Source organism: Phacochoerus africanus, chromosome 4 (assembly GCF_016906955.1).
Source record: "Phacochoerus africanus isolate WHEZ1 chromosome 4, ROS_Pafr_v1, whole genome shotgun sequence".
NCBI lineage: Eukaryota > Metazoa > Chordata > Mammalia > Artiodactyla > Suidae > Phacochoerus > Phacochoerus africanus.
In genome coordinates this window covers 29,679,968-29,692,905 of record NC_062547.1, presented here as the reverse complement: position 1 = coordinate 29,692,905, position 12,938 = coordinate 29,679,968, and the positions used below count along the sequence as shown (strand labels likewise).

Sequence of the window (12,938 nt, the reverse complement as noted above, 5' to 3'; positions counted from 1 at the left end):
CAATCTTTTGCTCAAGTGGTCCTGCTTGCTTTCCTTGAAATGGTGCTAATAGAGAAAGCAGTAAAACTTCCTGATTTCTTGAATTATGCATTCAAGTAATTACGCATTCAAGTCATTAGTCTAGTAGCACAAAACATTCTTCTTCAAAACTTAGGACTGTGTCTTTATGAATAATAAATTGTCTTAAATTTTCTATTTTGGTAAAGTTATAGTTAAATATAAATACAGAGAGCCTTCTGGCCCAGCATTAAAGGAATTCATGTAGAAGTTCCCACTTCATTCTTCCAAGTTAAAAACCAAACAAACTGAAAAGCAACAACTCAGATCTGTTAGAGAAATGATGTCATTAGGCAAATCATTGCCTCAAAAATTAGAGAGATGGACAAGTGAATACAGAGAATCATAATCAGAAACCTCCACAGGAACCAGTACCAGGATAGGAAAAACTGAACTGTAACTGACAAACTTCCAGAGGTTCAGAGTAGACAGTTTTCTTTTTTTTTTTTTTTTTTTTCTGTCTTTTTAGGGCTGCACCTGCGGCATATGGAGGTTCCCAGCCTAGGGGTCGAATCGGAGCTGTAGCTGCCAGTCTATGCCACAGCCACAGCAGTGCTGGATTCAAGCTGTTCTGCAACCTACACCACAGCTCGTGGCAAAGCCGGATCCTTAACCCACCGAGCAAGGCCAGGGATTGAACCCACATACTTATGGATACTAGTTGGGTTCGTTAACCACTGAGCCACGACAGAACTCCCCAGAGCGGACAATTCTGGAAGTTAAAAATTCAGGGGGATACAGTCCCTGGGGCCCCCACACTTCCGTGAAGTTTTACCTCCAGGTTCTCTCACACTAGACATCAGAGAAAAATTCCCTCTTCCTAGAAGGAGGAAAAGGAAAGAAAGTGAACTGTTTTTAAATATACTGATTCATTCTGTTCTTATCAGCAAGTCCTGCCCTCAGGAGAAACTATCTGACCTGAGCCTACACTTCCTGAGGGAAGGGTAATACCCAACTTCAGCCCTCTCCAACCATCTCATACCTCCTGGGGACGGGGGTGGGGACTGAGAAGCACTAGTGAAGTTCACAGTCCAGGGGCAACAGGCTCATTTAATCATAGGATACTGCCCCACTCCCCACCTTACCACTATATTACTATAGGCCTATTTATGGAAGTTCTTTTTACCCAGTATATCATGTCTGCCTTCCAGCAAAAAAATTATAAAAGACATACTAAAAAGCAAAAGACACAGTTTGAAGAGACAGAACAAGCCTCAGAACCAAAGTCAGATATGACAGGAATGTTAGAATTATCAGACCAGAATTTTTTTTACTGGCCACACCCATGGCATGTAGACGTTTCCAGTTTGATCCCATGGCCAGGGATCAAATCTGAGCCACAGCTGCAATCTATGCCACAAGCTGCAGCAACACTGGATTCTTAACCCACTGTGCTGGGCTGGGGAGCAAATCCATGCCACCACAGAGACAACACCGGATCCTTAACTTGCTGCATGCCATACCACAGCCAGAACTCTCAGAACAGAAATTTTTTAAAACTATGATTAGTATGCTAGAAGCTTTCATGAAAACAACACAAATCATGGAAGAACAGATGGCTAACGTAAGTAGAGAGATGGAAATTCTAAAAAAGAGTCAAAAAGAAATGCTGGAGATCAAAACCACTGTAACAGAAATAGGAATGCCTTTGACGGGCTCAATAGTAGACTGGACAAGGCTGAGGAAATAATCTGAGCTTGAGGATATGACAATAGAAATTCCAAAACTAAAAACAATGAGAAAAAAAGACTGAAAAAACCATAAGAGAATATCCATAAACTGTGGGTCAGACAGTGTAACATACACAAAGTGTAACATATTCATAAGTACAAGAAAGAGAAGAATTAAAGGAAAAGAAGCAATATTTGAAGCAGTTATGACTGAGATTTTCCCCAAATTAACTGCAGACATCAAACCACAGATCCAGGAAGCTCAAAGAAGACCAAGAAGGAAAAGTGACCCAAAAAAATTACACCCAGCCATACTATATTCAAACTTCAGAAAATCAAAGATAAATTTAAAATCTTAAAAGAAGCCAGCAGAGGGAAAAAAAATCTTACCTACGAAGGAGCAGAGATAATTATTATCTCATTTTCCCTCAGAAACCATCCAAGCAAGAAGAGAGCAAGGTGAAATATGTAAAGTATTGAGAAAAAAACCGCCAACCTAAAATTCTGTGTCCTTTGAAATTATTCTTCAAAAGTGAAGGAGAAATTAACTTTTTCAAACAGAAACTGAGAGAATTTGACTGATGGTGCTGACTATAAACATGTGGTCAAAACAGGAAGCCAGAAAATATGGGAGCATTGATGCAATCCAAGTAGGAAAGCCTTACAAGAAGAGATGAATGGGTAAGTCTGGATTGGGAGGGACAAATGGAAGACATTTTGCACACCAATAAATTAAATAACTACAAAGTAAGTGTAATTTATTAATAAATGTTAAAATGACACTCAGTAAATGCTGTTTTAGAGCGTTTATTGATTGTTGGTAAGAACTCTCTCAGGGATAGGGAGGTAGTTCAAAGTAGTATTATTTCAGCTGGGGCTTAGAAAAGATTAGGAAAAGGAAATAAAAGGTCATTCTCTGTAGGGAAAAAAAAGGCCTTGCCTATTTGTCCTTCTCATATCATTCTCCCCTTGTATAAGTAGGGATATTTTTAGTTGTAAATTATGGAAAATGAAACTGGCCCTAACCAAACTGGATTAAATAATAGTGGGATTTATTAGCTCAGATAACTGAAAGATCTAAAGGTAGAGCAAGAGTAGGGTTGGTCCATCCAGGAACTCAAAAATGTCATCAAAGTATAGATTTCTTCATATCATAGCAATCTGGCATCCACATTGTCAGGTTCCTCTTTTTCAGTTTGTTATGATTGTAGGCTGACTGCCAGCCACGGTAGGGATTACATTCTTTCTGGTTTACAACCACTAGCTGGTTTATAACTACTAGCTAAAGTCATTTATCCACTCCTTAACCAATGACTCTGGCCAGAGTAATAAAATATATTTATGGCCTTCTGCCAATTTAGGGTTCACCTCTAAAGCTGGAGGCATCAAAACAAAAATCTAGATGAGTTTAGGAAGAAAGGGATATAGATGCTTAGTAAGTAACCAATAAATGTCCAATGCACTGCACTCTTTCACTCAAAATGCTTGGACCATACCAGACTTTTTCTAGTCCTTCAAAGATACTAAACTCTCCTGTCTCAAGGCTTTTGCACATGCTATTCCCTTGCCTGAAACATTCTCTTCTTTCCCCCACCACTTCACCTCCTATGTAGTAAAGTCACCTTGATAATTTCATTGCATCCTTTATTCTTTCTTCATATCATTTATAACAGTTTTAAATTATTTGATCTGTGTGATCACTTTATATATAATTCTTCTGTTGAACTATAAACCCCCAAAAGGCTGGCACATGTTTTATCTTCTTCATACTTGTATCCTCAGTGTCATATAGTACCAGTTAAATAAAGCCATTCAATGAATGAATGAATGGTGTTAATGAGATTAATATAGCGAATGCTTATTGGCTATTCATGTCATCATAAAAATGCATGCCACTGCTCACAAGTCAAAGAAATAATATTTAGAATGGATTAGAACAAATTCAATCATTACATTTATTAAAACCATAACTCAAAGTTTACGAATCTGTATTTAAAACATTTATCTTTATACAAAAAAATTACCCAACTTTTCTAGTATTATCTCATAAAACTATTATAGACTAATTTTTACATAATACAATAAACTGGATCAATCATACCTTCTTTAAGGTGCATATTTCAGAGTCTTGCTTTTTATTTAAAGCTGAAAGTCTTTTGTTTAACTGTATTGCTTCCTGTACTGCAGCATGAAAGATAAGGAAAACATTATATTCAATGTACATTTTAAGGAAATATTACTAATATGGACAAGGAAAATAGCCTCAATGCAATGTATATAATTATTGCAGAATTTAATAATATTAAATAAACTGCCATTTTTTATTATTTCTAGCATCAGATAAGTTCAATTTATTCATTAATAAGTCCATTTAAAACATTTCCTATTAAATATATAAATTTAAATAAGATAGCACCTACCACTTTGTTCTAACTTTTCATGACTCTCTTTTACCAATCCAAATTGACCTGTTATTGTGGCATAGTATTTCTCAATTTCATTCAGTTGCTTCTGATGATCTTCTTTAGCCAGAAGATGTAACTGGACTTTTTGTTCCTATTTTGAAGAGTTATTTTAAATGTTATAGATATATAACACATACATACACACATTATTAAACATAATCAATTTTATTATTTTAAGTAACTATTGTTATTAACATAAATATGCCACGAAAAAGTACTCTTCCAGTACATCTTAGAGAGGAAATGTTAGGAGATATTTCTAAAACTAGTTAAAATTAAAGCTTTTTTCCTTCCTGTAACAAAATAGTCACTTAAGGTTATATTTCCTTTGTTTACGATTTCTTTTTCAAAAGCAATTGGTGTTTTAGCTATAGAAAAGTTAATTAGTCCAGTCCAGGACTAAGAAAGTGGGGGGAATATTATTAAAGCAATACTCTTGATAATTTAGGAAATAATTTTTTTTCTCTAAATTTGCTGGCACAATTATAATGGGCATTATCAAAACTCAGGTGATTTCCCTGAGGTTAATTTTAATGAATATAGCACTTATCACTGCATTAAAAATGGAATCATGAGAACAATATCTGTCAGTGATAGGGAGGCAATATAGTATAGCAGAAAGTTTACTTAAGCTGGGAGACATAGTTGGTAATAATTAGACCTTATGTATAATACATGGACCAGCACTGCTTTCAGCTAAAAGAGCTTGTTTTACCATACTGAGAAAAATGACTTACATTTCAAAAAGAAATATTAAGCTAACATAATCAATAACACATTTCAAAAGTTTTGATCTTGAGTTGATTAGTAGAATCATCCACAACTTTCATTTCCGCCACATACTTCAGCTTCTATTGAGAGGTATAAAGAAGAGTGGAGGCCCATGACCAGGCCCTAAGTAATTACTTTCTGAATGAACTGCTGTTGTCTCAGAGAGTTCCAACAGTGGCAGTTTGTTAGATTTGCCTGGCCTGCATCTATGGCCCTTATCAACAGTAACACAATTCCAAGCATTTACTTGAAATAATTCTTCATTACAATCTAATAGGACTAAAATTCAGGGGTCTTATTCTTCCCTAGTCAAGTGTAGGGCATATTACCCCAAATAAATCTATCCATTTCTACTTTCTTGGAATGTGAATCTGGAACAAAAGAGACTATAAAACTAAAGAAGTTCAGTGGTGATCCTATCCAGACTGATGTGAAACTTCTGCCCTGGGCTCCTACGACCTGCTTCGCAAACCCTGCAATTGCCCTAGTCCCTACTCATTTTCAAAATCATTCTGGACTCTGATTGTGAGTGCCTGCTCGTTAAGTTTCCCTTTGCATAAGTTAACCAGAGCCATTTTGTACTGTTTAACACCAAAGCACAGGCAGGTTAGTAGTGTGGTCAAAAGCTAGTCTGCCTATGTTTAATCCTGCCTCTACAATGTAGCTTCTGTGTGACCTTGGAAAAATTATCTCCCCTGTCTTTAAAATAGAGATTATAACAGTATCTCTCTCATAGGGTTGTTATACAGGTAAGACAAATTAACACACAGAAGACTAAGAACAGAGCCTGTCACAAAATAAGTACAATATAATATTTTGTTATTACTCCTCAAAAGATAAAAGTGCCTTCAAAAGCTTAATTAATTTTTATTTTGAATTGGAACAGCCCTCCTTAAGATTAATAAGGAAAACACATTACAATTTAAGTTGTACTTAACTACATTAACTTGGCAGATCTGGTGATAATCTTAACTTTTTCCAAAAACATTTTTAAATTATTTTAAGCAAAGTGATAGTTTCTTTGGCAATGGTTGTGAAGGATCAGTTGAAACTTTCTTATTGCACTTCTATGAGCTTTTCAAATTCACTACTTAGTCATTTGAATTAAGTGCGCAGCAGTTATAAATTCAAACAAGTTGACAAGCGTACTTACCCTAAGATCTTATTGCCAACCTGGGCAGTCACTATTATCAACAGCTATACAATGAATAATAATGACCCATAATCTGTTCTTCTAAAATACTACTTAATTCCCTAATCCAGAGAATTATATTGCTTCCAACAGTTGTATAGAAACATAATACAATTCCACTGAACACTTGTCTAAAGATTTTTTTTTTCAGCTCAAGGAATTCTTTCAACTTTTAAATTCAAATCAATTTTTTTTTTTTGGCTTTTTAGGGCCGCACCTGGGCTAGGGGTCAAATTGGGGCTGTAGCTGCTGGCCTACACCACAGCCACAACCACAGCAATGCCAGATCCAAGCTGCATCTGCAACCTACATGACAGCTAATGGCAACACTGGATCCTTAACCCACTGAGTGAGGCCAGGGATCGAACCCGTGTCCTCATGGATATTCGTCAGATTCGTTACTGCTGAGCCACAACAGGAACTCCCTTCAAATCGATTTTTATATAGCCCTTATGAGAAAACTGTCCACTACATATTAACATATATTAATACTGTCAATGCCTGCAAAGTTATCTTGTTGACTAAAAATGCAGAAAGATCAAAGTGAGTTCTTAGGTATTCACTACCTATACAGAGCTCTATACACATTAGAGTAGTTTGTGATATACTCTATTCCAACATCCTTTGCTTGAAACCAAAGTTGAATTTAATTAAAATGTGGTTTCATTTGTTTCAATGACAGAATTGTGATTTTCAAATATATTAGCCTATTCAATGGCCATGATAAATGCTATAAAGACTTACAAATCATAAGGGCACATATAGCTATAGCTCATTAGCCCATTCAGGCCCATATGGGACTGTTGATATATGAACCTAGTTGGCTGCCCCGATTCAGTTTTGATAATGAGAGTGAAGAAGGGAGTTTGCCACTAACTGCATGGCTGTCAGCAAATAGTTTAAATTCTTTGGGAAGCAACAACAAAAAGCAGATTGGTAACACCTGTTTAAGAAACCTAAGAACATTATAAAGAATAATACAAATAAATTTATGGTGTTATTATAACTTTAAAATTATATACTATACCATAATAAAGATTATTTTATTGAAATTACTAAGAAATAGCTAAATAGATAGTGTTTTCGCTCTTTTTACTTCTGTGAATTAGTTCAAGTTATTTTCTCTTTTATTCAATTTTACTACTAAATGCAAACCCTCTGTCCACAAAAAAACAGTGTCAGGATTCATTGTTTTCCAAATACATATGTACCTCATTTTAAACAAACAATCTTTGAAAATCAAGATTATAGCACATGCATAATTACGAGTAGGGTGTGTGTGTGCATATGTGTGTGTGGTCTAAAACTTTACTTAGAAGCCTCTTCAGGCATTTAAAATAGGAATAACTTTACTTTTATCTTTTTGGGGCCACACATGGCATACGGAGTTATAGGGCCAGGGATCAGATCTGAGCCACAGTTGTGACCCCAGCCGCAGTTGCAACCCAAGCAGTGGCTGTGGTAATGCCAAATTCTTAACCCACTGTGCCAGGCTGGGGATCGAACCTGTGACCCTGGGCTCCCAAGACACCACCAATCCCATTGCACCACAGTGGGAACTCCTAAATGGGAATAATTTTAAAATAACATTTACACATGACTCTTTAGAACTATATTTACTAACAGAAGGCACAGCTGCTTATTTCCTCCCTTTCTTATTACCTTATAGAGACTGATTTGAACACTTTTAGAAATAAAATTAATTTCCCTTAAAACAATTAGTTCATTATAAGTGAATTTTAGAGAAAAAGATTCAAAACCCTAAAACAAACTTCATATATTCTTCATTTCTATTTTTGCAACTATTTCTTCAATATGAACCCAAAATAAATTAATGGGTTATAATACTCATTTTTTAAGAATCTATGGCATCTTTCTTAGGATACTTTCATTTTTAAGCCACAATATAAGGCATGCATAACTTAAAAAAACTGAAGTCACATATATTTTGTGTTTACAAGTGTACATAATATTATAATCATAAAGATTACTTCTAGACAAGTCTTCAGTCTAAAAAAATGAATATTTTCTGAAAGAAAATATGAAGAAAACCTTCAAAACTGAAATTTTGTTTTAATTTAATTAAGAAAAATAAATCTTTACGGCTTTTCCTTAGGGGAAAGTGATATACAAAAAAAGAAAATATAACTTAAGGGATGGTTGGCTAAGTTTTTACTTCATTCATTAAGCTCTATTAGCTGCTCAGTTATACAACATAGTCATCTGTACAGTAATCAGGGGAACACAACAGGAAGGATTTTTATTAATGACCAAGTCAGTTAATCTATAGTTTATTTTTATCATATTTTATTGCATTATTTTTATTGGTAATGATTAATGTGATCATTTATTCAAGAGAACGTTTGGGTACTGTTAGAGATAAATAAATCTTTTTATTCATAATTGTGTTAATTTATCTAGAAACCTATCACCTCTACGTGAACATCACCTTATTGAATTCCCACAAGCAGAAATTTACTAGTAGTTAATAAGAGCTCACCGACAGAAGATCATGAACTTCTTTAAAAGTGTCCTAATATTGGAGGAATTCCTGTGTGGCTCAGTGGAAACGAATCTGACTAGCATCCATGAGGACACAGGTTCAATCCCTGGCCTTGCTCAGTGAGTTAAGGATCCAGCATTGCCGTGAGCTGTGGTGTAGGTCACAGACATGGCTCGGATCCCACACTGCTGTGGCTGTGGTGTAGGCTGGCAGCTGTGGCTCCAATTCAGCTCCTAGCCAGGGAACCTCCACAAGCCCTCCATGGCCCTAAAAAGACCAAAAAAAAAAAAAGTGTCTTAATACTATTCTAAAAACTATTTCTTTAGGAACACTTTATCAACTGCTCCCCAAAGTCCTGCCTTGACACAAGTGACCATTTTGTTTCCTATCTTGCACAAAGAGTCATATAACATAGAAGAATAATATGCTGATTTGAATAAAATTAATTGAATATCATATAGTACTTTGAATAAAGAAAAGGTTATATGAGAATAGTGTAAAAATAATAATGTAAGAATATTTAGGCAAAAGATTATTTTTAACTTTCAAATCAATCATCTAAAATACATAAAGTATTCTGCCAGAATTGGCATTAAAATATTGTGTACATATAAATATGTAAAATTATTTTACTGTAAAGTGATTTATTTAATGCTCTGAATTGTCAGAAAAATATTGTTAACTATAATTCACTATTATTCTAGTAGGTTCTTAAGAGGCTAAATTCATAATAAGAAATGCTCAAAAGTGACCAGAAACTATAAGTATACTGCATGTTTCCATGTTTTTTTAATATTTTAAGTATCTGTTTGATGAAACTTTAAAGTGGAATAAAATAAAACACATTTTATGTTGCCTTTGATCTTTAACTTGTAGCTTTATCTCCCAGGTCAGAGGGTACATTATTCAATTTCACTATATTTTGTGTAAAACCACTGTAGCGTTGAAGATGACTTTCAGTACAAATGTCATGATACTTAAAGCTAAACCAGAATCTAGTTTTTCAGCTCCTTAATTAAAATCATAGTTTAAAATAGTGTGACAATATTATCTTTAGTCTTTCCAGTTGAACGGCAACAGAATTCTCACATCTTTTATTTAATCAGGCTTAGCAATCTTTCTATGGCCTATTTATTTTCTAACACACCAAAACATTTCAAGAAGCAAAATACTGACTTTATATTTTTGTGTAATGTCATAAGGAGTGATCTCTCATTTCTTACTTCTCATAGATATAACATACTAACCCCACTAAAAAATTAATTTTACTTGCCTTACGGTCTACTCCAAAGAAGGAAGATTGAAATACATAAACCCACCCAAGAAGCCCTCTGAAAATAAAGTGAAATGGGAGAAATTTGCTCAATCAAAAATACAGAGAGGATACAATAGCCAAAATATGGAAACAACCTAAATGTCCATCAACAGAGGATTGGATCAAGAAGGTGTGGTACATATACACAATGGAATATTGCTCAGCCATTAAAAAGAATGAAATACCGGCATTTTTAGCAACATGGATGGACTTAGAAATTATCATGCTAAGTGAAGTCAGCCACACAATGAGACACCAACATCAAATGCTTTCACTGACATGTGGAATCTGAAAAAAGGACAGACTGAACTTCTTTGCAGAAGAGATGCTGACTCACAGACATTGAAAAACTTATGGTCTCCGGAAGAGACAGTTTGGGGGGTGGGGGTGTGTGCTTGGGCTGTGGGATGGAAATCCTGTGAAATCAGATTTTTATGATCATTATACAACTAAAGATGTGATAAATTCATTTGAGTAATTAAAAAAAAAAAAAGAGAGAGAGAGAGGAATTCCCTTCATGGTGCAGCAGAAATGAATCCGACTAGGAACCATGAGGTTTTGGGTTTGATCCCTGGCCTCGTTCAGTGGGTTAAGGATCTGGCGTTGCTGTGAGCTGTGGTGTGGGTTACAGACGCAGCTAAGATCTTGTGTTGCTGTGGCTCTGGTATAGGCTGGCAGCTACAGCTCCAATTGGACCCCTAGCCTGGGAACCTCCATATGCCATAGCCGTGGCCCTAAAAAAAAAAGAGAGAGAGAGAGAAATTTTTCTGAATCAAATAGGGATATATAGAGAGAATACCAAAGTAAATATTTCACAAAATATTATGATGCAAAATGCAAATATTAATTTTTAATATACTATAGAAGAGGAATGCACAACAAATAAACACTTGTTGAATGACAAAGGATGAGTACCATATCCCAGGTGTAATATTCAAATGCTACTTCATATTATTTCAACTTTTCAGGCTATAAGCAATAACTACATGTTTGTAAAAATACCTAGAAAAGACATTATTAAAGTAAAGAGCTTCAGAGTTTTGTTGTTTTCACTTGTGATTCAATTTTTTTTTTTTTTTTTGGCCACACTCAAGGCATGTGGAAATTCCCAGGGCAGGGATTGAACCCTAGCCACAGTTGCAGCCTGTGTCATAGCTGCAGCAACACCTTAACCCACTGTGCCAGAGGGGAACTTCCTATGGTTCGATTTTGATGTAAGACTTCTATTTATAATTTAGGAATTGTGTTAAATTCATTTTTTAATACGTAGACATATATAATCTGAAAATAAATTTGTGAAATAAATTCATTCAAACTATATCTTAAACTATAATTCAGCCCTTTAAAGGGGATATTAATATCTGTTTTCAACTTTTTTTTTAACTATAAATTTCCCATTAATATTGACAAAAATATTGTGTACACTGTATACTATTCTGGGGTAGGTGGGTGTATATTTTGAAATTTCCTTACCATTTCACTCACTTTCTTCTGTAAAGAATATTCAGAAACCTTGAAAAAATAAAGGGAAAAATCTCATTAAAGTTCTTTAGTTAATTGCTACAAATTCCTCTTGATGTTAAAATCATATTCTATAAAATGTGACATTTATACTTTATGCACTAGTTTTTTCCAGTGACATATTTTCAAAATGTTATTTACCATAACTTTCTTCCTTTAAAAAAATACATTCATTTATTGATTCAACATATAGTTATGGAACACCTACCATAGGCCAACCACTTTCCTAGGATCCTGAAATAGGACAGTGAATTAAACAAAGCCCATGTCCTTAACAAGCTTTCTATCTAGTGGGGGTGGTGGTAGACACATAATAAAATATAAAAAGTACAGAAGTTAGAGAGTGACAAATACTATGGAGAAAAATAAAGAAAGAAGGACAGCAAGAGACTCTAGGAGAGTTTGCCACTTAATATTAGCTCTTCATTGAAGAAAATCTGAAAAAATACATTAAGCACAGGGGAAAAACATTGTTTCAAACAAATCATCTCACAACCCAGAAATAACAACACAAATTAATACAGCAGTACTTCCAGATATTTTTCCATGTATTTATACTTTAAAAGCGAGTGGGGAGGGTAGAATAATAATATATGTACTATTTTGTAACTTACTTTTACTTACTATATAGTAAATACTTTTCTATCACAAATTAATCTACAAATTTTTAATGCCTACACAGTATTCCACTGTTTAACTTTATACCATAGTTTATCAAATCACTCTCATTTTTGTAGATTTACCCAAGAATTCTGAAATAAACATGTGGGATCAAGAAAACTCTGTAGTTATTCATTTCAGCAGAATAAATTACAAGAAGCAGAACTCCTAAGACTTGCTCATTTTTATAGACTTTTAACAATTCCAATTACACACATAGTCCTTCAGAGTATGGACCAAGTTAAAGTCCAACTAGCCATGTATGAGTGCTTATTTAAACCCACCCAATATTTGTTAAAATCTAAACAAAAGTTCACTAATTACCTCATATTTCCTATGAAATAAATTTTTTAGCATACTGCCTTGAACAAGCTGATAATTTATCTCATGTTGGTGAAATGGATTATGTGTCATTCATTTCTTCAACAAATACTGACTGCTTACTATAAGTAAAGCACGAATGTAAACATTGGGGCTACAATATTAGACAAAAAAATCCTGTCCAGATTAAAGTCTAGGGAATGTAGACAACAAGCAACATAAATAAGTTAAAATATATGGTCTATTATATATCAATAGACTCTAATAAAAATAATAAATTCAGGAAGGGGATTACATAGGATGGCCAGGAAAGTCCTGAGAGAGAAACTTTTGAGCACATAGAAATCAAGGAAGAATACTCCAGCAAGTGCAAAGGCCTTGAGGTGGGAAAATGTCTGGTATATTCAAGAACAGCAGGAAGCCCACGTGGTTGAAAGAGTTTAGTAAGCAAGGGGAAGAACAG

At 34.5% G+C, this 12,938-nt stretch overlaps 1 protein-coding gene across 1 annotated transcript in view; it reads right to left on the bottom strand.

Annotated features, from left to right (window-relative positions):
- The window catches only part of CCDC73 (coiled-coil domain containing 73), a 122,564-nt gene that overhangs the window by 54,856 nt on the left and 54,770 nt on the right, over positions 1-12,938 (bottom strand). The window contains 3 exon segments of the mRNA XM_047776052.1: positions 3,829-3,908; positions 4,148-4,283; positions 11,447-11,485. Of these exon segments, the coding sequence (XP_047632008.1) occupies positions 3,829-3,908; positions 4,148-4,283; positions 11,447-11,485 (255 nt within the window).